The sequence below is a fragment of the Musa acuminata genome, chromosome BXJ3-4 (genome assembly GCF_036884655.1).
Source record: "Musa acuminata AAA Group cultivar baxijiao chromosome BXJ3-4, Cavendish_Baxijiao_AAA, whole genome shotgun sequence".
In the NCBI taxonomy this organism is placed as follows: Eukaryota; Viridiplantae; Streptophyta; class Magnoliopsida; order Zingiberales; family Musaceae; genus Musa; species Musa acuminata.
The window spans coordinates 3,275,001-3,300,321 of record NC_088352.1 but is presented as its reverse complement, the minus strand read 5'-3'; the positions used below and the strand labels follow the sequence as shown (position 1 = coordinate 3,300,321).

Below are 25,321 nucleotides of genomic sequence, written 5' to 3'. Positions count from 1 at the left end.
TGAAGTAGGCTTATTTAATGGTGATAAGGCAGCAGTAGCTTCAGCACAACAATTATTGACATTGGTCTCACGGTAATGCCTTATCACACAGCTTTCTACAACCTTTTGATGCATGGATGAAGAACAAACCAAAATTCATGTAGACCACAGTATGGTATACTAATTAAAATACAAATTACGTGCTCTAAGAACAAAAAGAGAAGCAATGTCGATCACCTATTTGATCGTGGACTTCCTGTCGTTCCTGGATCGTCGGCCGGCGGCTGATCTGCCACCCTCGTTCTTCAGCATGTGGAGCAGGAAATCGTTCCAGGCGTCGATCGGCCCCGGCAAGCACCAGTGGACGCAGTCATTGTAGAGAGTCACGTTCTCGTCGGGGCGGTGGCCGAACCGGCCCGGGTGACCGTCCGGCCTTAGTAGCATCGCCTCCGTGGTGTCCAGCAACCGGAACCTGACGCCCTTCTCCTTCCCCTCGCCCTCCGCCGCCCGGTACTCCTCCAGCTGCGCCATGTACATCTCCAGGTTGTAGCCGTCCATCCTTGTCTCGTTGCCCCGGAACGGCCGCTGCCGCACGCAGTTGCCCCCCTTGTTCCACTCGCCGTTCTCGAAGTGCGACGGCGCGAAGGTCCGGAGGAACACCGTGCCCCTGAAGCCCGGGAGGTCGTTGAAGGCCCGGAGCGCGGCCCTGAAGGCCCTCCGGTAGCTGTAGTACATGGTCAGGTCGGTGACGTTGGGGTGGAGGCAGTAGTGGCAGCCGACGAGCTGGTCGGCCTCGAAGAACATGGTGGGGCGGAAGAACCAGTGGCCGGCGGAGACGATGACGTAGTCGAACGGCGTCATCTGGGTGGTCCAGTTGGTGTCCACTTGGTCCAGGTGGAGGTTGAAGAGGCCGGTGAGGGTTGGGCCATTGGGGTCGGCTTCGTGTGCTCTCACCAGGAACGGAGACCAGAAGCTGGCCACCGTGAAGTTGTGGGTCGGGAAGTGATACCGCCGGAACTTCTCATCTTCAGTGACCGACGCATCCACCGCATATGTGACCTATAAATTTGACGAAGCAGAGATCGAAATCCTTTCGAAAAGATGATACGTGATTGGCTCTACATTTTAGTGTATGCATGTAAGACACCAGAAATGTTAGGACAGGGAAAGGGTACCCACTCCACCCCTACAGGCCAAGAAATAATATTGCTCTATGCACAAAGGATGGTTAGGCTCTAACCAAGTAGAAACAAAAGAACAAAGGACAGATATATCTATGGAACACTACAAAAGTCACATAGCTGGTTAGTCTGAAGTTAAAATGCTTAACCTTCCTATTTATAAGCTGAAAAGATACACAACTCTTTTGTCCTCCTCCTACCAAACCCAAGATATTGAGTTAATATAAATGTGAAATATTTTTCTAGCAAAAGATTTGAGCTTATACCTTCCACCAACTGGCTAGTCTGAACTTTTCTGACTGCTTATTGGCACAAAGAATGATCTTAAAGTTGTATACTTGCTACAAGATAACCTTGCAATATATATATATGTATATATATATATATATAGATGAAAGTATGCTACTGAGAGTTGAGGACTAGTTATCATCACTGACAAAAATTCCATAGGATACTATCCTACAAAAAGTGAATAGAGCACATGACATCTATGCGCTCTCCCCTCTCATGTCAACCTTCCACTGTAGCTGTGAAGTTCTTTGTGCAGTGTGCTGATTGGTTCAGCTCAGCTTAAGGGTGGTGAGTCATTCTGGCCATCGATGCTTATGAACATAATACAGCTTCCTTCATCGAGTGGAAGGTGAGAGAAGAAAGACTGGAGAGGGGCTTACTCTGAGCAGGAGGCAGACGAGGGATTGCATTTGGTTCCTCCCCACCGAGTCTCCAACGAAGGCCAGTGACTTCCCTCTGACGAGCTCCAAGAACTGCGCCGGGTTAAAGATGGGCAGATCGCAGTCGTTCGGCTTCCACCTCCACTTCAGGAACTCCGTGTCCAGCCTCCCAAACTTCATGCAGTTCTGGTGCTCATGGATGGCCCAGCACGTCTCGTTGGTGTAGTAAGGCGCGTTAGGGTTGGGCACCCACTCCCCCCTAAAGATATCACACGAGCTCTTGGCCATCGTCACACCAGCCATGGCGTCACGGCTCATGTCACGAGAAGAAGAAGATGAAGAGGAAGAAGAAAGAGAAGGAGAAGGGGAGGAAGGTGGAGTGGACAAGTTTCTCCATGCGAACGATGTGGCTATCAAAGGGAAGAGATAGAGAGGAATGATGGTGAGGAGGAACAAGGTGGCAGTGAGGAGGAGGACTATCCTGGGGGTGTTCTGCAGGCTTGTTCTGCTGCTCCCATTCTGAAGCTCTGGAGAATAAGGCTTCATTATATGATATGGTGTAAGAAGAAGAAGGTTCTCCCACCTCATATGCTGCTGCTCTCCATTTATAGTTGTCCATGCTGCAAAAGACCACAGTGGCTAGCTTGAGAGAGAAGAAGAAACCTATTCTCCTGCCCAAATAATTTGCATGTACAGGAACTAATCAGGATGGTATGGTACAGAAACAAAAAAAAATTAAGCTGTTGTTAGAATGTTCAGTCATGAAGTTGCCAAAGCACCTACTCCTTCCACAGACTCAAAACAGAGAGAGAGAGAGAGAGAGAGAGAGAGAGAGAGAGAGTTTCTGAAAGGTACTGAAGAATACATAATAAGAACAAGTTGAGGAAAGTAAAGCATGCAAAAGGAGTCAATATCTTATTATAGACGCAGGTTTGATTACGGATGAAATATTTGGTGGGGGAATCCATAAACAATGAAAACTTTCTAAGAGTGTTGGCTCATACATTAATCATGTCCATGTCACCACATACAAGTAGAAAGATGATAAGATACCAACCCTATTTGAAGGATATTTAATCCAGAAACATGTGGTCTCACACATTGTATATTTGACCCTTCAAGATTTAATATTGCATGCATTCCATTTCTGTCATCTTCCATCCAACAAACTGAAGTTTATTACTGAATTTGAGAGGAGTACTAATATCTCCACCAGTTATTTTACCATTAATGTTTCTCAATATTTTGAGAGGAGTACTAATATCAATTCAAGTCTCAATGTTGTTATGCTAATGGTCAATTAATGAAGATTAACCATATGATAATAGAAGTTTTTGAGTTATATCAGTCTCTTTTGTATGATAATGCCACAAAACATATAATTAGTTTAAGAATTCACCAGGGACTATTAATTGATTAATAATGCTAAATAATTCATCTATCAATCAGGGAGGACACATCATATTTGATTCCTTGCTTTCCACCAAATGGAGGACATAGTTTAAGTGTGGCTTAATTCTTTATGCCCCTACTTCTGGCAGCATAGCTCTCAAGTTTTTTCTTTCCTTTTCTTTCTACAAGTGCTTGAAGGAGTTAGAATTCCCTGCTCAGTTAAATTTGTATACAACCCTTGATTTATTATGATATTACTCCTTGAAAAATCATACTTTGCGATCCAACCATAAATAATTTGACAAAATTGTCTTTGATAGGAGTGTCATTATATGATAAAACACCCTTATTTAGGCTCTTCATCTAACATCTTTTTCATCCTTTGTTGCAATAGGAATGAGTGTTAGAGAAGCGAGAGTTGAGGATCATATAAAAGCACATACTGTGTTGGGTGAAGCATAATTTTAGTTCTAAGATTGTTGATTAAAAAGAGAATAGAAATAAGAGTGCAAGGATAGTTTGTGTACAAAAAAAAGGTATAATTTTTTCTGTGTCACGAAGCATATGTAGTGGTCATAATTTAGGGTTCTAACGTGTCATAATAAGAGTCTAGGAGGTGGGTGAGCTAAACCAAGAGAATAGGGATAAAAAGAAAGGACATAAACAAAAGATAGTTCACTTATAAGTTGGGAGGGGAGAATTAGATTCCCGTCCGTTTGGCTACAAACAAAGGTGGGATATAAGAAAAAGGAACACCACACATGCCAACAGCCTTTGATCTATACGATTTAGTATGTGTCCAACCACAAGCAAATATTGCTGATGAGACAGAGGTCAAATGCAAGATTCACCAAGATCTACTCTAATATTACAAATCCATACCTTTCATGACTCGTAGAGCTTAAGCTTTGAATCGACAGTGATCGATCATTTTAATTCCAGCATTATTTTTCTGAGAGACTTTGTGCCATGACAAGGAGAAGCACTCATCCATCACACTCCCTGAGGATTATAGCTTTCGTGACTTTTCCAGGGAGATTACCTTGTCACTGTTCAAAACCACATGAACAATGCCTCCTCCATTTCGCTCCACCGGTGCATTTTTGGACGAAGAGACGTGAGAATATTTTGGCGGCTGCCGACAGCACTGCTGATACCGAGGCCCCATCTCAAGATGAATCCATGCAACATGATGGTCTGAGCATCAATGAATGATGAAGAAATTAGGTACAAGGTGTGCGTCTTGTACAGGTAGGCAGTAGATATCACTGGTGTTTGGTGCACCTTGCATGTCATCACCTCTGTCAAAGTCCCATTGCCACCGGTGCGATGGAGAGAAAAGACCAAGCATGATTAAAGGTGACAATGAGCTTCGAACCAAACAAGAATCTGTCATGCTAGCTGCAACAACTGGACCGATTCCAACCCACTTCCCTTGTGTGCTTAAGTGATGCTTCTTCTGATCTGCGGTCAAGAAAACAACAAGGAGGAAAAATAATATTAAAGGATTGTTTACTTTCAAGTTGCAGTAGTTAAAGTGTCTAACATGATGGTTTTGTAATTTCTGAATTGTTTCACATATATATATTCATAACCTTTGTGGTTTTGGAAGGATACATGAAATTGTAAATGAGCAACACATAGAACAATATATATTGGCGAACAAATACGAAATTGACATATGAAATCTGGCATGCATGTCTTTTAAAACTATGTCCATATCAAGTTATGAGATATATGCACATAACAGGAAATAATATAAGAGATTTTAGGATGATCAATATTATTTAATGAGGTACAAACTTCATAATCGAAGCATATTAGCTATTTAATAAAGACACCAATATATATTATTAAGTCATAGAGATTTTAAAGTATAATAAAGATCAGAAGATTTAGTCAACAAAGTCAGGGATCTTGTGTTCAATTTTCAATCCCTTTTGGTCAAAAAAACAAAAACCCATGTCTGCATCAGACCTAAAAAGCAGCTCGAAGATCATACTTACATTTAGTATGTTCTCTGCAATGGGAGGTCTTTTTTTCCTTCCATGTAATTTATCACTACTTCAAAATACCACCATGATTTTTCTTCTTTCATATGCTTCTGTGGGTTACATGAACGATACACTTCGAGTCAGATCCAAATGCTGCAATCTGACCTAATGACAACAAAAAGTATCTAAGCAATCAAAATAGCCTCCTGCACATGTTGGATGTTAAGCTGAAGCATCTGTAGAACAATTATGTGAAATGGCCAACATCTATTTAAAGGATTGCAAGTGGCATGAAGCCAAAAAGGGGCAGGCACAAAGCTGGAATAGCATGCACAATGACCCGGTGGAACAGCAAACAACCAAATTCTGCACTAACGAAGATCCTAAACCAATAAAAATCTAATACAACAATCAAAAGTCCTGAGAGTTTCCAGTCAGCTGGTTTGATCTACTCAGTATCTCTCATCAGAATTTAGCAAGAGGTCATAAATAAATACACTTGAACAGTTAAGTACTAGCTTTGCCCAGCAAAACTAATCAGTAGTCACTATAAATATTTTGGAGGGATTTAGTGCTCCTTACATTCCTCCAGCTTCCAATCAGTGAAGAATTTTAAGACGAATGACAAATTTAAGAGCATCCACATGGTTAAGTAAAATTATCAGTTTGTCAGAAATAAATTTCTTACAAAATGAATAAATTAACATCCATAATGTGAGCTTAGAAGAGTTGCCATTGTGGCTCAAAGTTCTTTCACCGATTTATTTGCAAGATAAAAATAGTGTCCTAGATCTTTTACATGCGTCTGCGAACATAAAGTTAGAAACAACCTGAAGCTAACTTAGCAGTCTGATTCTGGACCAAGGGAACTTGAACTGCAACATGCAAAGATAACACAGTCGTTTTGCTTTCCAGTTCAAAATTAATAAGAAACTTTCATTCGGTGGTAGCAAAACAAAACCATAGCATGCATAAGGTTGTTACATTGGACCAAAGTTCTTCAAATCAGATTAGGCCTGTAGATTGAGCTGTCATCTTCTCTTTCATGCTGGAGGAGTTGCTCTCACTGTAGCTTGATGTGCACCAAGAAGGGATACTTCAGACTACAGTGCATGATCCTGGAAACCATGACTCTTCCTGTTGTTAGGAACTCAATCCAACAGCATACAAACACACATCACAAGATTAATAAGGCCATTGCTTGAGTATTCATATATCTCAGGAGCACTGAATCTATACCTGTACAGCTGGTCCAGTATATCTGCCTGAACGCATGTGAAGATCATCTGGAGCTTCTATAGCCTCAAGCCATGCATATTCATCTTCATTCTCATTCACTAAAATTCTACTCACAGGTGCTGTCAAATTAAACTTGTCACATACTATCGATTCTCCAAAGAAACAAAGGACAATTTTCACAAATTGTTTCATAAACAACTAAAATGGAAGCCTCCGGTCAATTCAACCGAGTTGTTCGGTCAAGAATTTCCTCCATATGACATCATTCAACTACTTCTAAAATCAAGTAAGAAAGCTCCATAGCCTTGATAGTAGCAAAAGTTTCTTTTTCAGAGTATATATTTACAATAGTCATCAATACATAAAGGCCAACATGCTTCATATTAGAACTAACTCGTTCATATAAAAATTGATAAACTATCAGCACAAAGCCAATTGTTTCTTCAAAAGTGTTACTGTTGAACACCTTTTTGGTGATAAAGAGGATTTTGTCTAGCATTTATAATATATAACTGGTTAAAGTTTTTCCCATGCCTTTTCATCAGGTGTACATGTGCACAAGCATAAGTCGATCGGAGGGGGCTACACAGCTTCAGGTTAGAATTATATTCTTTTCCCCTTATTTCATCCTTCAGGCAGGGATTACAGGCTGAGCATTATGATCATATGAAAGCACAGAGATCTTTGCACCATAATGTATTCATGATCATAATTTCAATATGCATAGATTCATGTATTCATAATCATAATCTCTACAAACACTTTAAACAAAAAAAATCTGTTTGTAGATCAGCAAACGTTGCACTTATTTATTTCAAATGACAAAATATCAACCATAGTATAGAGTTGGTAAAGCAGACACTGGTGAAGATTGGCTATCTTTACTTACTGAAAGTGGAGTATGGGTAATCATGGTAATAGGTACAACACCGTCCTGCTTCCTCAGAATATGGTGGAGCCAAGACATCAAGAACAGCACAAGAAGTCACTGCAGTGAAACAATGCAAGTTGCCACCACTTCTTGGGAATAGAACAGTGGTTGGACATGGTGCTGTCAGAACAGTGTCCATGTGTAATTTTGCCAATGTTACTGCACAAACAAGAAAAGTTGAAACACATTTTTCGGAACTAAAGATTATGTTTTAAACCATGATGTGAAAACACACACACAATTTGCCCGGAAAAATAAAATGGAACTACAAAGATCTCCAATATACAAAAGCAAGCTTCTACAAGCAAACCTAGTATCATAGAAAGCTGCAGAAAAGAATGCAGGCAGTTCAGATTACTCTTTGTTTTGTCTTTTAATACCAAGATGCAGCTCTTATTTCCTGGTATTAATCCTTCCACCATCCCCCACCCAACAAAAAATAAAATTATATACATAATATGTATGTATATATATAATATGTATGTATACATATACATACATACATATATATATACATATACATACATACATACATATATATAAAGACCAGCTACAGATGACAAAATTATTCAAGCTTGCAGTGTCCTCAGACCTCTTAATTCTGCTGAATAGTCTAGTTAGATTATACTAGATTTAAGCTGGAAAAATTTAGAAATACACCCTAGAAGCTTGATTTAACCAACACTATTAGAGTGAAGGAATCCAACTCCAACTGAGCCCATTAGGAATTGGAATTGTGATGTATGTGTCTGTAAACTGCAGGAGGATGGTTGAGGACATAGTTCGAGATGGGAACTAATATCAAGGCTTACATCAATAGCCTCTCACTTTGTTCATAAATCAAAATCTAACAAAGTTATAAAAGGAGTGATTATGTGTTATCATACTAAGAACCACATAACTAAGTTTGGTAAAATGTTCATGTACAGATTCAAGTACATATATTCCATGGACTCAAACACATGTCAACAGACAGAAACATATCTGTATTCAGATATACTAAAACCAAAACTGCTACATAATAAACAAGGGGAAGCCAACACAAATATAACTCTGAAAAACTGCATTGCAACCAGTATATTACCTCCATAAAGATTGAAAATAAAGGTTAGACATGTGAAAACTGGACTCTTTATGTTTCAGTCATTATCATACCATCCACATGTCTGTTAAAGTCTGTTCGTCGACAATTCAACAAAAAAAGTCAAAATAGCAACCAATATATTACCTCCATAAAGATTGAAAGTAAAGGTTTGACATGTGAAAACTGGACTCTTTATGTTTCAGTCATTATCATACCATACACGTCTGTTAAAGTCTGTTCGTCAACAATTCAACAAAAAAAGTCAAAATCCCTTCAGAATATCAGACCCTTTTTTGGCTCAAGAAACATCAAACAATTTAACCAACTTCAACAGTAGCCAGGATTATGATAGAAATGCAATATTTATTAAAGGCTTAAAAGCAGACCAGGAAAGTCATCTGGCTTGTTACTTCGCGTCGAGCAGGCAGGCTCTATCCAATCATATGACTTCACATGCATAGAACCATATAGAACCTTACTTAACACAGTCATCCCAGGATGGTCATGAAGTGGAATAACAGATGAAGTGGGCAAGCAGAATATACCAATCTGCATCAACAGATAAAAGATCAAGGGCCTAGTATTATACAAAAGAAATGGAGAAATGAAGACCATCAGATAGGTAAATAACTTTATCAAGTTTTAATCTATCGGACTATTCACTATTTCATCAAATAAGATCTTGGTCTTGTTTTCTTATTTTCTAGAAATTTCATTCATCTGACATTATTTCCCAATATATTTAAAGGAGTTCTAAAAACAATATTCTAATTAGGTAACAAATGATGGCTAATCCCATTCCTTGATTTGATAAGTATCATATTTCTGCTTGTTTGCCTTAATACTCAACCAATTACATCATCTAAATGTTCATTCAGAAAAGGATAGCTGACCATTTCATCAAAGTTATTTTCCAATTTTTAGAAACCTACACCATGTCAAAATAGTAGCAGGACTTATTTTATTCAAAATTAGATATACAGCTGAAAAGGATAGCCATAAAAATGATTAATTCCAGCCCTTAATTTGATAAGTATCAGATTTCTGCTTGTTTCCATTATAGACAGACAATCATATCACTTAAATGTCCTTTTAGGAAAGGAAAGGTGACCAATTCATAAAAGTTATTTTCTGACTTTAAGAACCCTACTCCATGTCAAAATGGTACAAACCTTAGTTTATTCAAAATTTGATATTCAACTGAAAAGGATAGTCATAAAAATAGACAAGCTCAGTGCAAAAGGCTCTTGCCAGCGAGGGTCTGCAACGGTTATCTGATAAAAATAAAGCAAGTTCCTCTTGCCTCTCACAATAATGATAATATTACTGGACAGCTCATCAATAATAGGTTGCCTTACACCTAGTTTATTGCAAGAATCTCAATGTCTTCATCATGATCAAGAATATAAATTTTAAGCAAATGAAACTGTAATCTCAGATATAAAAATAATTTCAAGTCAGAGACAAACATGACTGGTCGATTGAAACTTACCGAAAAACTATTGCACTCATATATATGCAAGTATGTTATCGGTTGAGCCCATCGAGCTACCCTGGTTGAATGTTTATATATGCTTGAGCCAAAAAAGCCATGACCCCTTTCATCCTCCAGATCATCAGCTTTGAGTCCGACTTCCACTGGACTGATTGTATCTGAACAGCATAAATACCATTCAAGAACCAGTGATTAAAATATGATAAAACAGAAATGACTTCTTTTCGGTTTATCTTAACGTAAGATAACAGTGTCTAAGGTTTACAAACGGAAGCTGCTAGAAATAACCTCAATGATTATTTATGTTTTTGGCCATTCAAGCCTTGAGTCGATCAAAACTGGTGCACAAAAATATGTAGACCACCAAGTAGGAAAACAGTTTTGACATAAAAAGAGATCATGGATACAAACACATGCATCGTATAGAAACACAAACAACAAAACCTACTTGAATGGTGCTTCATTTCCTTTAGTTATATATCCAAAAGAAAAAACTCCTATCGCAAATTTCAAAGAACACGGTAATACAAACACAAAGACATGCATTGGTAAAATGATCGAGATTGAAACTACTGACGCCATCCAGGTACCCTAAACGTCGATTGAGATCCAAGTATTCCGAAATTTTCTTTTAATTTTCCTTTATACATGATATGATTGTGGACTAGGGTTTCTGATGCTAGTCGGAGAAAAAAACATCAAAGTCCTCAAATTGAGTAGACTCGATGAGAAAAATCTTCGCAATAGAGAAATCCAATTGAAATTGAGAGGAAAACAGTAGAGAAGCAACACGGCACAAGCACGGAAAGAAATGAAATGCATTAAGAGAGGAACAATGCGGAGAGAGAGGCTTACCCAAGAGGGCAGCTATCTTTCGGATGGCGGAGGTGGGAGGAGGAGAGGAAGCGGCGGCAGAAGGCGAGAAGGTCTTTTTGCAGAGCTCGTAGAGCGCCTGCACTGACGAGCCCCTCGCCATGAATCCCCCAAAACGCCCGCCTCTTCTTTTCTATGGATGTCATATATATATATATATATATATATATATATATATATATATATATATATATATATATATATATATATATATATATATATATATATATATATATATATATATATATATATATATGGGGACCCATATTTAGAGAATCAATTCCACATCCAAAAATAATTATGTCAGGGACCCTCCATATAAAAGATTTTACCCCTTAGGAGATCCTCCGATTGTGTTTAAGGAAGAAGAGATTGAGCACATTGATCCTCATCATAATGATGCTATGGTGGTCACCTCAAGATCACCAATGTAATGATAAAAAGAATTTTAGTAGACACGGGAAATTCTGCCAACATATCATATACTATGATGCTTTCTTGAAGATCGAGGTTAAGCGTAAATGACTTCCAACTGATCTCCTCTATACTCATTGGCTTTAGTGAGATTTCATAACTCCCTAGATTTGTATATTACTTTTGGATTTGATGATTGCTCTAAAATTATGAAGATAAAATTTCTAGTCATTCGATATTTTATTCGCCTATAATACAATCATTGGTCATTAACCCTCAATCGTTTGCGTATAGTTATCTTGATTTACTACATGATTTGAAAGTTTTCCACCAACTCTGGGGTTGGAGTAGTCAAGAGAGACTCATGGGAGTCTCGTCATTATTACCTCACCTCTATATAACAACCTTATTTTTCCTTAGAATTGTTGAACTCTATATAAATAAATTTTTTTTATTGTTGCCAGTGAACTCACTCTTCTCACCTTATTAATCCTAATCAACTTGCATCGTCTAACCACAATAAATACTAGTTTTCTTTGAATATTTTGTTACATGATATATTTTTTCATTTTATTCTCTATTAGAGCAATATTTATTTATTTTTTAATCTTTTATTTTATTAAATCTTATTTCTAACCTTCGAAAAATATTATTTTTTTAATCCCAGCACTTTTAAAAATATTATTTTATTTTATTTTTGTCAAATGATGCATCCAAGATAACTAAAATATTACAATATTTTTTTATTCATCTATTTAAAATACATCCTTATTTTTTAATAGTATTTCAAAGATTATATTTCATGTATTTGGTCATGATTCTTCTTAATCTAAAATTTATCTTGATAGCTAAAGTTAAAATTAAGTCCAAATAATTTTGTATCAATCAAAATAATATCGTGAATATGACATAACATAAATCATGGGGATATTTTCCACCTATGACAAGAACATTTGTTTATTACTAACGTACAATCCTAACACTACAAATCATTATATCATACATATCTTTTATCAAATTAATATAATTATTTAGTATATTTCCCTTTTACATATGAAACTAATGTAGTAATGGATATGGATCACCTTTTGGGAATCTTTTATGATTGCGTGGGCTATAATGGATCAAGTTTGGCAATACTGTATCCATGAAAATTCCTATATGCTTAATAACTTGTTAATATTAAATAACAAGGCACCAGTAAAAATATCAAAATTAATCCTAATTAAACTTTTAATGATCAAAATAATATCATCCATATGGATCTGTTACATAAATCTAGCAACAGTTCTCAGGCAAAGAAAGAAAAATAATGAGAAGATAACAAAAATTACCTGTAAAATTATGTATGAATCTCCAGAGTAGAATTTACCATAATCAGACTTTGGTATAGGCACTGGTCGAAAGTTCTCATTACGCCATATTTCTGTTCCTCTATGTGGTGTTAAGTAAATGCTCACATTAAAAAAACAAAAGATACTACAAAGAAAAACAATTTGAAGAGTAAAATAACAGCTAAAAAATTTGTGCAACCAATAGTGACAATAACTTGCCCACATGGTGCATTTTATAACATTTCTTATAAGGATACACTTTGTGTCCAACTCCCTGAAACTCAGGATCAGCATTTTTTGTAGAACTAGACATTGTATGCTGAAATATTTTATACTACGACAATGGAACAAGACGTCTTCACAATTTCAGAATGTGCTCAGAACACTGAATAATTGAAAAAAGCTGCACTCAGCAGAAGAAAATAACATAATCAATAATCATCTAGAACTAATATGTACTGTGGCCAACTCATCTACAGGTTTTACCATAAAAATTATACAACAGGTTGCTGGTCAACACAAGTCAGCTGTGCAGTAAGCGAATCATTAAACCACCAAATTATATAAAATAGCATTTCTATAACTTTTCTCAAGCAGGACGAATAAATGTACATGTGGGAATACGATATTTTTTCTTACAACACATGAGAAACGTTAACGAAAGAGAAGCGAAAAGTCTCTTCCATGATTCATCATCATCGTCTTTATCTCTTCTCCCACACGCAGTAGTCATTGCCAGAGGCAACGACGTGGAAGTTGGAAGGAACGAGATTCCCCACGTCGTATCTCGAGCCTAGCTTTGTCAATATCTTCCCATCGATCATTGCCATGTAGAGGTCAGCATCAGAGGCCAGAATGTTGAGAGAGCTACCCGAATGAATTCTATTTCGTGTTCTGGTTTTAGCCAACCGAGTTATCTTCTCCTTCAATCCCCAGTCGAACATGTGGTCGTAGAACTGCACGCACAAACATATAATCGTCAGGCTATGAAACTATTTGAATCGAATGTTAGGCAGAAGCATACTTACGATGGAAGGGACTCCCGGATGCGTGAGTATATAAGCATAGCCTTGCATGACCTTATCAGAAGGAAAAGGCCACAACCTTTTGCGTTGAACCGGTATCGTGGTTGTCGACGAAGGTGACAGCCTTCTCTGGCCACCACCCCATCATGCCGGGCGCCTTCCCCTGGGGATCACGCATCCTCCACAGTTCACCTTCCACGGCAGCTTGTAGTATTCCCTTTGTGGTGAAATCGAAGGCCGTCACTGGGCCTCCGACCTGCTGAACCCAATTAACCAGCCCCTGGCGGTTGCCGTTCTGATCGTATGTTGGCTTCCCATCGTTTCTGTAAGCTAATGAACTCCAGATCTCAGCCACCACGAAGTTTGGCTGCGTCTGTTCGACGTAGATCTTGGCGATGCTTGAGGAGTAACCCTTGGCAAAGTCGAGCCTCCACCCGTCGAAGCCGATGTCAGTCTTAAGCCAGTTCAACCAGTCCGTGAGCTCATGCTGGACCTGCGTGTTGAGGTGGTCGATGTCGGGAGCCGCCGCGAAGCCCTCGCCGGTGTCGAGGTTGCCGGTGCCGTCGGAGTACTGTGTGTCATCCCTACAGATCATGTGTGGACCCCAGTCGAGGCGGGCATCATCGGTTCCGCCTTCAAAGATGCACCATATGCCTCTCCCGTCTTGCTTGTCTGCGCAACGATGGTTGATGACGATGTCGGCCACGCATTTGACTCCCTTGTCGTGGAAAGCGCCGATCAGCGCCTTCAACTCATCCTGATTCCCATACTTGGAAGCACCCAAGTCGTAGAGCCGCCCCGGCATGTAACCTGAAAGGAGAAGTGTCACATAATAGTTTAGACCAAGGCCGACTTGGTCAACATGTGAGAGTGATCACGACGGCAAATACGAATCACGGAACGACCTTGAACGCCGACAGAGTGCGAGGGCGGAGGTAGCCAGACGTGGGTGACTCCAGCGTTGGCTATATCAGAGACTTTGTCTTTCAAGAAGTTATACCAGCCGCCTTGCTGCCTCCACGACTCCCAGTTGAAGCCCTGCAACGTATTCGTTTCTTTTACTGTAAACACGATGAAGGACGAAGGAAAGAAATGGATTTGTTTATCTCTACCTGGAAGAGTATCTGGGACTGAGCCAAGTTCAGAATGACAAGAAACAGAAGCAGAAACATCGAAGGACCAAGTGATTTCACTTTCAGATCTGAAAAAAAAGAGGATGCAAACGAATTATAAACAGATATCTACATGAAAAGAAACAAAATAACAAGTCACCATACACCACAAAAACATATCAAACCCTAGACATCTCGGACAGCTCAAGCACACGCAATGCATCTCTCAAACGAGAAACAGCCTCGTATGATGATCTTTGATTGTTTCCCCAAACAAGCTAAATATTTCACAGCAAACCTAATTTAGGATAATGACACAAGTATGAAGACCAACTAATCGTTAAAAGTTGTGTTTAGATCCCCAAACAAGCTAAATATTTCACACAAACCCTATTCACTGCCTCAGCCCCCCTAAAACGTTTAAAGTTGTGTATAGATCCGACTCGACTTGCTAGCGGGTCTATATACTCGACCCATAATTCCGTCAGTCAAATTAAACGGGTCGGATCATTTCATTCGATGGTTACGTATCGAGATCGACAGGCCCAGCAGACGAGCTGATCCGCTCTTCTGTTTGGATCTAGCTAAATGCACAATTAAAAGAAACTCTGTTAACTATATCTCTTTTAAGCTTCTCCTCCTCTTTCTCGTTCTAGTCAACAACCACACCACCGACGTTCCACTTCCATACATTTGATGGGAGGAACATCGAGTTCCTCCTCCTCGTTCGACTCAGTTCTTCAATGATTGCCTCCAAAACAAGCTTGGTTTCATGGGTCAACGGGCTAGGTGGCGCCCGTTTCCTCCACTTTGATGTGATTATTTTGTGCTCCTCTCAGATGTTGTTACATGCACGTTTCTCTTATCCCTTTCCATGGTATGTGCAGTCGAGCATCTTTGCTGACAACTCCTTTTCATCTTGACTGGGAAATTGGGTCTGAGACAAATTAAGTTGTGTATATACGATGAAGCATGAGTTGTAAGAGAGAGGTATAGATAAGATTCATAATGTTTGAGTGTTGGTGCAGTCAATAATGGAGAAATCGAACGTGATATTGAGATGCATTATTACTTTGATCATTGGCGTCGATGAGGCCATCTGAGAGGAGACATAAACCATGTTATTTAATCCCTCCCCTTTTTTTCTCTCAAGTCAAACGATTAGTATATTGCATGGTGTCAATCAACCTTATGCATGCATGCACGTACTTACGGAAAGCTTCCCTTTTGATTCGTTAATGAAGATTAGTGTTAGCTTATTCCAACAATACACTAACATCTCCTCTTAAAATAATTTCGAATAAATGCAAATTCTTCGCAATAATCAGAGTATTTCCTTTTTTTTGGTTTACAATTGGTATGATTAATTATAGTCTCTTCTTTTGAGTGTTAGAATTGAATGCATGAATCTGAAAGCCAAATGAGTGTTAGAATTGAATGCATGCATCTGAAAGCCAAATTTCAAATGCATGCATCTGAAAGCCAAATTTCAAATGCATGCATCTGAAAGCCAAATTTCAAATGCATGCATGCATCTCTAGGTGACGTAAAGATATGAGTTATTTTTTCTTTTGGTCGACACTAGAGATGATTTGTGGGCCAAAAATCCACAACTATTTGCATCGCATAGTAACATTGATAAGATATGAATTGCTCCAAGTCATTTCTTGCTTTACAAATGATTCCACTCCACATGTGCATCACATGCATATCCCAGTCCTCGCCCGAGTCACTCCAGATTGATTCTCGATTAGCGACTCGCCAGCCCAGTCCTCGCCCAAGTCGCTCCAGATCGATTACCGACTAACAACTCGCCAGTCGATTCCTCACCCGTGTCACTTCAGATTTATTCCTGACTCACATCTCGGCCACATCCGACGCCCGAGTCACGTCTCTGCTAGCCCCTTGCCCGAGCCGCTCCAGCTCGGTCTCCGACTTGCAACTCGTCGTCCGTAACTCCGAGTCGCGCCAAACTAATTACACGACCTACGGCACAACGACCTCTCCTCATTCGGCTCGATCGCCCGATCAGCAGTCTCGACCCTTCTCAAGGCGCGGGGCGCTGCCCCTCCAAACCGCCCCACAACGAGCCGACCCCGATCCCACTCGCAACACAATCGTAACATTCTGACCCATACACGCTTCCCGACCCTTTGAGGACCCCACGACGCGTCTTGACGGGGGGAGAAGTGATAAGGTATATTTTGCCCCCCGGACACGTCACAGCCGATGCGACGCGCAACGTCAGAATCCATACCCCAAGGCGTCACTTGACACGTCTCGTCCCGATAAACCCGGGACGGCACCATCCCCACACGCCAAAACAGAATCTGTATCGAGGCACTATCTGGTGCGTCCACCACGCCAACCCGTGTACGATCGACCCCCTTGCAACAGTATAAAAACCTCGGGCCGCCCTCCGCACCGAGGGGAGAAAAAAAAAGGAGGACAACTCTTAACAACCCTTCTCGGGACTGACTTGCTCGTCGGAGGGGCCACGGCCGGGGACCACATGACGAGGGCCATTTTTTTGGAGGCGGACAATCACCCGCGAGAGCCGAGGGATTCAACCCGAGGACGCCATCCACCCCACAGCGAGGAGCTGTCAACCGGTCCGAATCCCGACCAACGCCAACCGACGCTCCTTCCCGAAGGCCCGGCCACCTCATCACCCAGATCACACTGTGGAAAGCTCCCGACATCGGCCCGGGGACCTAACCATGCTGACTTATCAGTCACGGTATATTTGTTCACTAACAACATGGATGGGTAAAACCATGTTCTTCGCACCGCCTCATATCACTACTACCTATGAATCTCGAACATGTTGTCGCATATACCACAGATTAAGTACGATTATTCTCAGCACAAGCCAAACTAAGGAGGAAACTCCGATTCCTCGACCTATGACGGGATTTCGAGCTGACTTGCAGCAAAAATCGGTCGTCATCGTCCGATCTGGTCACCGGGGGCACAGAAAAAAGACGATGTAGAGAAGGATTCGATGATGCCGTCAAATCTTGAAAGGATTCGATCAGATACGGCCATTAAATGCCAAGAAGAGAAAACAAACCCCCAAGGAAAGACTCCGCCGCCGCAGCCTCAACTTCTAGCTCGGTTCTCTTCTCCGACGCTGGTGGCCGTCCGTGTCGTCGCCGGATCTCGCTATATTTCCCTCTCTCCTCGCAAATATCTTCCTCCACTTCGGCACTGCTAAAGCTTCTGGAAGAGGATCCGAAGCTGCTTTCGCTGCTGATGCTATTGTTAGCACATCCATTCATGTGGCTGCAGTGAGTCGGGGAACCTTCCTCACTTTCGTGGGAACTCAACCCATCCGGCTCCACCTCAACCCGATGCTTCTCCTCCTCCTCCTCCTTCGATGTGCGATCCAACTTCTTAGAAAGAGCAACATGAGGGGGAGAAGAGGCGGCAGGCGCTCCCCTGCTCGTCACCATGCAATCCTTGTTCCTCACTGCAGATCGTAAAAGAAATCTCAACAAAATCGAATTTTGAGACAAAAACATCAAAAGATCCCCAAGGAAGAGAGATAAATAGATCCTCAAAAGTTACTAAACTAAATTCACGCTCATTCCCCCAAAAAAATCCGCAAACTAATCGCCGAGCAACGAAACAAATCGGATGAATACCTTGGGAGAGCCACTGCTCGCGCCTTGCATCGAGCTTGCACTGCTTCAATTTTGCGGACCTGTTGGCCTGATCGAAAAAAAGACACGAAATCAGACGTGTAATTGGGATCGAATCACACGAATTAAGGATGAGGAGGCAGAGGAGGAGGAGGAAGAAAAGAATTCGTGAATTTGTACCCTCTTTTTCCTGGCGATGTCGCGAGAGATGGCGGCAACGGAGGCATCGTAGGCCGCGGCGTCGGAACCCATCTCTTCCTCCTTCTCTTCCTTGAAGAATGAGAGAGAGAAGAATCGACGACGGAAGCAACAGAGGATGAGGAAGAGGCGGAGGGACGCAGAGCGAAGCGAAACGGATAACCAAAAAGATTGCGGTTTCCGCTTTCATTCGTTTCTCCTCCTTTTAGGGCCGAGAGTGACTGAATTTACCAAACAATCCCTGAAACTTTAAAGGGGTTTTCTCTTTATATATATATATATATATATATATATATATATCCTATTTTTCACATCATCTATTTGTAAATATTGAAAATAAGAAGAAAACCAAATATAAAGGTTTGGTGTGTTACTACTCAGACATGCAACTTTTTATGAGCAACATTTATGCTACCAATCTATGGCCTATATTTGTCAAGTCCATCAAGACAATTTGGTAAGTTTAGAAGAAGCATTTGGGTGTTACTATTTGATTTTGTTTCAAACTAAGTTCATGAGAAACTATGATTATGATGAAGCTCATAGTTGTTTGGTTCGAATCGGAATTCGAATTGGGTTAAAATCGAAACCAAATCAATCTTTTGTCGATTTCAAATTAAAACTATCAATTTTTTTTATTTAATTTTTTTTATGTTTTAAATTTTTAATTAAACTATAATAAAGAAAATTAGTAATTTGTATTGAAATTGTCCGTCAATTTTGAAATCAAAATGTTTTTGAAGCCATGATCAAAATTAATCCTCTAGGTTAGGGAGCCTATCAATATCACATGTACCCTAAAATAGAATTTATAAATCAGACCATAAAAAATTCGGAGGCATCTATACACTTAAACACTATTTATGAATAGTATTTATAGAATGAATCTATAAAATATAGAAAATATCAAAAATTTGCTTCAGTCTCATATCATATTTTGAACAATAAAATAATAAATAAAAAGAGACAAGAATAAATCAATAATTTTGATCATGTGTTATGCATGTCCCTAAGAGGTTTTGTCTTTTTATAGACGAGAGTAAGAGATTTAGGATAAGTCATTAGTTTTCTCATCAAATACATCTCCCAAGAAAGTATAGATCTATAATATACTTATTTAATTAAATAAGATTATATAATATTAAATTATATCAAAAAAATAAATAAGATTATTGGTTTGCAAATAAAACATCTTCCACTTAATGCAAAAGTAAGTTTCCTCTTATTTTTCCTTATATCTTCCAGTATGATTTTATGAGTCTTGATGATTATTCTTTGAGTGGAATTTTTCTTGGGGCTTTCATGCCATTCCTATCTATCTTTAGGACATTGTGGGGGCATAGAGAGCCTGATTGATTATCCTGGTCATCAAGTTCTTTTATATTATTATTAGTGCTTCACATATGAAGCATCTTTAAATGAGCAAATTTGCTTAGTAAGCTATTCTTTTCAGTACAGCCCGTTCTAATTTTTTCCTAGTTATTATGTGAAAATTGAGTTGTTGTGATTGATTAGTAACAACAAGTTTATTTATGAATCAAAGATGAAGCTTTTTGAGAGATGTAAACCCAGTTTTTCTTGTAGTGAGTAATGCTAAGAACTAAGAAGCTTAGTGGTGTTTAAAGCAGTCTTTTAGCAATGTGATCTCAGGAGTCCTGTAAATATAAAGAGCTGTGGTGTTTAAAGCAGTCTTGTAAGGACATGCTTAAGTGATGCTTCTTCTGATCTGTGGTCAAGAAAACAACAAGGAGGAAAAATAATATTAAAGGATTATTTACTTTGAAGTTGCAGTAGTTAAAGTGTCTAACATGATGGTTTTGTAATTTCTGAATTGTTTCATATATATATATTCATAACCTTTGTGGTTTTGGAAGGATACATGAAATTGTAAATGAGCAACACATAGAACAATATATATTGGCGAACAAATATGAAATTGACATATGAAATCTGGCATGCATGTCTTTTAAAACTATGTCCATATCAAGTTATGAGATATATGCACATAACAGGAAATAATATAAGAGATTTTAGGATGATCAATATTATTTTATGAGGTACAAACTTCATAATCGAAGCATATTAGCTATTTAATAAAGATACCGATATATATTATTAGTCATAGAGATTTCGAAGTATAATAAAGATAAGAAGATTTAGTCAACAAAGTCAGGGATCTTGTGTTCAATTTTCAATCCCATTTTTACCAAAAAAAAAAAAAAAAACCCATGTCTGCATCAGACCTAAAAAGAAGCTCGAAGATCATACTTACATTTAGTATGTACTCTGCAATGGGTGGTCTTTTTTTCCTTCCATGTAATTGATCACTACTTCAAAATACCACCATGATTTTTCTTCTTTCATATGCTTCTGTGGGTTACATGAATGATACACTTCAAGTCAGATCCAAATGCTGCAATCTGACCTAATGACAACAAAAAGTATCTAAGTAATCAAAATACACTCCTGCACGTGTTGGATGTTAAGCTGAAGCATCTGTAGAACAATTATGTGAAATGGCCAACATCTATTTAAAGGATTGCAAGTGGCATGAAGCCAAAAAGGGGCAGGCACAAAGCTGGAATAGCATGCACAATGACCCGGTGGAACAGCAAACAACCAAATTCTGCAGTAACGAAGATCCTAAACAAATAAAAATCTAATACAACAATCAAAAGTCCTGAGAGTTTCCAGTCAGCTGGTTTGATCTACTCAGTATCTCTCATCAGAATTTAGCAAGAGGTCATAAATAAATACACTTGAACAGTTAAGTACTAGCTTTGCCCAGCAAAACTAATCAGTAGTCACTATAAATATTTTGGAGGGATTTAGTGCTCCTTACATTCCTCCAGCTTCCAATCAGTGAAGAATTTTAAAACGAATGACAAATTTAAGAGCATCCACATGGTTAAGTAAAATTATCAGTGTGTCAGAAATAAATTTCCTACAAAATGAATAAATTAACATCCATAATGTGAGCTTAGAAGAGTTGCCATTGTGGCTCAAAGTTCTTTCACCGATTTATTTGCAAGATAAAAATAGTGTCCTAGATCTTTTACATGCGTCTGTGAACATAAAGTTAGAAACAACCTGAAGCTAACTTAGCAGTCTGATTCTGGACCAAGGGAACTTGAACTGCAACAGGCAAAGATAACACGGTCATTTTGCTTTCCAGTTCAAAATTAATAAGAAACTTTCATTCGGTGGTAGCAAAACAAAACCATAGCATGCATAAGGTTGTTACATTGGACCAATGTTCTTCAAATCAGATTAGGCCTGTAGATTGAGCTGTCATCTTCTCTTTCATGCTGGAGGAGTTGCTCTCACTGTAGCTTGATGTGCACCAAGAAGGGATACTTCAGACTACAGTGCATGATCCTGGAAACCATGACTCTTCCTGTTGTTAGGAACTCAATCCAACAGCATACAAACACACATCACAAGATTAATAAGGCCATTGCTTGAGTATTCATATATCTCAGGAGCACTGAATCTATACCTGTACAGCTGGTCCAGTATATCTGCCTGAACGCATGTGAAGATCATCTGGAGCTTCTATAGCCTCAAGCCATGCATATTCATCTTCATTCTCATTCACTAAAATTCTACTCACAGGTGCTGTCAAATTAAACTTGTCACATACTATCGATTCTCCAAAGAAACAAAGGACAATTTTCACAAATTGTTTCATAAACAACTAAAATGGAAGCCTCCGGTCAATTCAACCGAGTTGTTCGGTCAAGAATTTCCTCCATATGACATCATTCAACTACTTCTAAAATCAAGTAAGAAAGCTCCATAGCCTTGATAGTAGCAAAAGTTTCTTTTTCAGAGTATATATTTACAATAGTCATCAATACATAAAGGCCAACATGCTTCATATTAGAACTAACTCGTTCATATAAAAATTGATAAACTATCAGCACAAAGCCAATTGTTTCTTCAAAAGTGTTACTGTTGAACACCTTTTTGGTGATAAAGAGGATTTTGTCTAGCATTTATAATATATAACTGGTTAAAGTTTTTCCCATGCCTTTTCATCAGGTGTACATGTGCACAAGCATAAGTCGATCGGAGGGGGCTACACAGCTTCAGGTTAGAATTATATTCTTTTCCCCTTATTTCATCCTTCAGGCAGGGATTACAGGCTGAGCATTATGATCATATGAAAGCACAGAGATCTTTGCACCATAATGTATTCATGATCATAATTTCAATATGCATAGATTCATGTATTCATAATCATAATCTCTACAAACACTTTAAACAAAAAAAATCTGTTTGTAGATCAGCAAACGTTGCACTTATTTATTTCAAATGACAAAATATCAACCATAGTATAGAGTTGGTAAAGCAGACACTGGTGAAGATTGGCTATCTTTACTTACTGAAAGTGGAGTATGGGTAATCATGGTAATAGGTACAACACCGTCCTGCTTCCTCAGAATATGGTGGAGCCAAGACATCAAGAACAGCACAAGAAGTCACTGCAGTGAAACAATGCAAGTTGCCACCACTTCTTGGGAATAGAACAGTGGTTGGACATGGTGCTGTCAGAACAGTGTCCATGTGTAATTTTGCCAATGTTACTGCACAAACAAGAAAAGTTGAAACACATTTTTCGGAACTAAAGATTATGTTTTAAACCATGATGTGAAAACACACACACAATTTGCCCGGAAAAATAAAATGGAACTACAAAGATCTCCAATATACAAAAGCAAGCTTCTACAAGCAAACCTAGTATCATAGAAAGCTGCAGAAAAGAATGCAGGCAGTTCAGATTACTCTTTGTTTTGTCTTTTAATACCAAGATGCAGCTCTTATTTCCTGGTATTAATCCTTCCACCATCCCCCACCCAACAAAAAATAAAATTATATACATAATATGTATGTATATATATAATATGTATGTATACATATACATACATACATATATATATACATATACATACATACATACATATATATAAAGACCAGCTACAGATGACAAAATTATTCAAGCTTGCAGTGTCCTCAGACCTCTTAATTCTGCTGAATAGTCTAGTTAGATTATACTAGATTTAAGCTGGAAAAATTTAGAAATACACCCTAGAAGCTTGATTTAACCAACACTATTAGAGTGAAGGAATCCAACTCCAACTGAGCCCATTAGGAATTGGAATTGTGATGTATGTGTCTGTAAACTGCAGGAGGATGGTTGAGGACATAGTTCGAGATGGGAACTAATATCAAGGCTTACATCAATAGCCTCTCACTTTGTTCATAAATCAAAATCTAACAAAGTTATAAAAGGAGTGATTATGTGTTATCATACTAAGAACCACATAACTAAGTTTGGTAAAATGTTCATGTACAGATTCAAGTACATATATTCCATGGACTCAAACACATGTCAACAGACAGAAACATATCTGTATTCAGATATACTAAAACCAAAACTGCTACATAATAAACAAGGGGAAGCCAACACAAATATAACTCTGAAAAACTGCATTGCAACCAGTATATTACCTCCATAAAGATTGAAAATAAAGGTTAGACATGTGAAAACTGGACTCTTTATGTTTCAGTCATTATCATACCATCCACATGTCTGTTAAAGTCTGTTCGTCGACAATTCAACAAAAAAAGTCAAAATAGCAACCAATATATTACCTCCATAAAGATTGAAAGTAAAGGTTTGACATGTGAAAACTGGACTCTTTATGTTTCAGTCATTATCATACCATACACGTCTGTTAAAGTCTGTTCGTCAACAATTCAACAAAAAAAGTCAAAATCCCTTCAGAATATCAGACCCTTTTTTGGCTCAAGAAACATCAAACAATTTAACCAACTTCAACAGTAGCCAGGATTATGATAGAAATGCAATATTTATTAAAGGCTTAAAAGCAGACCAGGAAAGTCATCTGGCTTGTTACTTCGCGTCGAGCAGGCAGGCTCTATCCAATCATATGACTTCACATGCATAGAACCATATAGAACCTTACTTAACACAGTCATCCCAGGATGGTCATGAAGTGGAATAACAGATGAAGTGGGCAAGCAGAATATACCAATCTGCATCAACAGATAAAAGATCAAGGGCCTAGTATTATACAAAAGAAATGGAGAAATGAAGACCATCAGATAGGTAAATAACTTTATCAAGTTTTAATCTATCGGACTATTCACTATTTCATCAAATAAGATCTTGGTCTTGTTTTCTTATTTTCTAGAAATTTCATTCATCTGACATTATTTCCCAATATATTTAAAGGAGTTCTAAAAACAATATTCTAATTAGGTAACAAATGATGGCTAATCCCATTCCTTGATTTGATAAGTATCATATTTCTGCTTGTTTGCCTTAATACTCAACCAATTACATCATCTAAATGTTCATTCAGAAAAGGATAGCTGACCATTTCATCAAAGTTATTTTCCAATTTTTAGAAACCTACACCATGTCAAAATAGTAGCAGGACTTATTTTATTCAAAATTAGATATACAGCTGAAAAGGATAGCCATAAAAATGATTAATTCCAGCCCTTAATTTGATAAGTATCAGATTTCTGCTTGTTTCCATTATAGACAGACAATCATATCACTTAAATGTCCTTTTAGGAAAGGAAAGGTGACCAATTCATAAAAGTTATTTTCTGACTTTAAGAACCCTACTCCATGTCAAAATGGTACAAACCTTAGTTTATTCAAAATTTGATATTCAACTGAAAAGGATAGTCATAAAAATAGACAAGCTCAGTGCAAA

General features: G+C 38.5%; 3 protein-coding genes and 1 pseudogene across 11 annotated transcripts in view; all 4 read right to left on the bottom strand.

Annotated features, from left to right (window-relative positions):
• Positions 1-39: 39 nt before the first annotated feature.
• On the bottom strand, positions 40-2,527 carry LOC103980556 (protein trichome birefringence-like 19). Its single transcript, XM_009396994.2, has 2 exons — positions 1,832-2,527; positions 40-1,038 (listed from the first exon to the last, which is right to left on the bottom strand). The coding sequence occupies exons 1-2, from the start codon at positions 2,417-2,419 to the stop codon at positions 217-219; spliced, it is 1,410 nt and encodes a 469-aa protein (XP_009395269.2). The 5' UTR covers positions 2,420-2,527; the 3' UTR covers positions 40-216.
• Positions 2,528-5,952: 3,425 nt separating this feature from the next.
• Positions 5,953-10,968, bottom strand: LOC135636738 (plant cysteine oxidase 3-like). 3 transcript variants are annotated; one of them, XM_065148723.1, is made up of 6 exons: positions 10,822-10,968; positions 9,964-10,124; positions 8,858-9,020; positions 7,346-7,546; positions 6,457-6,575; positions 5,953-6,367 (listed from the first exon to the last, which is right to left on the bottom strand). In XM_065148723.1, exons 1-6 carry the CDS (start codon positions 10,940-10,942, stop codon positions 6,281-6,283), a joined length of 852 nt encoding a protein of 283 aa, XP_065004795.1. In that variant the 5' UTR covers positions 10,943-10,968; the 3' UTR covers positions 5,953-6,280. The 3 variants fall into 3 exon arrangements, with proteins under 3 accessions (XP_065004795.1, XP_065004796.1, XP_065004797.1); XM_065148724.1 differs by having other exon boundaries at positions 5,953-6,354; XM_065148725.1 differs by having other exon boundaries at positions 5,953-6,335.
• Positions 10,969-13,110: 2,142 nt separating this feature from the next.
• Positions 13,111-18,757, bottom strand: LOC135636933 (alpha-amylase isozyme 3C-like; annotated as a pseudogene).
• A 2,097-nt stretch (positions 18,758-20,854) lies between these two features.
• The window catches only part of LOC135635450 (plant cysteine oxidase 3-like), a 5,723-nt gene continuing 1,256 nt past the window's right edge, over positions 20,855-25,321 (bottom strand). Inside the window, exons 3-8 of one of the 7 annotated variants that reach the window (XR_010495633.1) lie at positions 24,467-24,629; positions 22,955-23,155; positions 22,066-22,184; positions 21,811-21,976; positions 21,657-21,701; positions 20,855-20,991 (exon numbers count right to left, since the gene is read on the bottom strand). Coding sequence is in view for 3 of the 7 variants with exons in the window: in XM_065146518.1 (XP_065002590.1) it covers positions 21,890-21,976; positions 22,066-22,184; positions 22,955-23,155; positions 24,467-24,629 (570 nt within the window). In the remaining 4 variants the exon portion in view is untranslated. Of the gene's footprint in view, positions 20,992-21,561; positions 21,977-22,065; positions 22,185-22,954; positions 23,156-24,466; positions 24,630-25,321 lie in introns of those variants that run through there. The other 6 variants (XR_010495634.1, XR_010495635.1, XR_010495632.1 and 3 more) reach the window with 6 other exon arrangements.

What these genes read in the sequence shown, in the direction of transcription:
- LOC103980556 (XM_009396994.2), bottom strand. Translation starts at nt 2,419, where the DNA reads ATGAGGTGGGAGAACCTTCTTCTTCTTACACCATATCATATAATGAAG. An exon ending in TCGTCTGCCTCCTGCTCAGA is followed by an intron (nt 1,039 to 1,831) that starts GTAAGCCCCTCT and finishes TCAAATTTATAG; the next exon opens with GTCACATATGCGGTGGATGC.
- LOC135636738 (XM_065148723.1), bottom strand. Translation starts at nt 10,942, where the DNA reads ATGGCGAGGGGCTCGTCAGTGCAGGCGCTCTACGAGCTCTGCAAAAAG. An exon ending in TTACCCATACTCCACTTTCA is followed by an intron (nt 6,576 to 7,345) that starts GTAAGTAAAGAT and finishes TTAATTTGACAG; the next exon opens with CACCTGTGAGTAGAATTTTA. An exon ending in ATACTGGACCAGCTGTACAG is followed by an intron (nt 6,368 to 6,456) that starts GTATAGATTCAG and finishes TGTTGGATTGAG; the next exon opens with TTCCTAACAACAGGAAGAGT.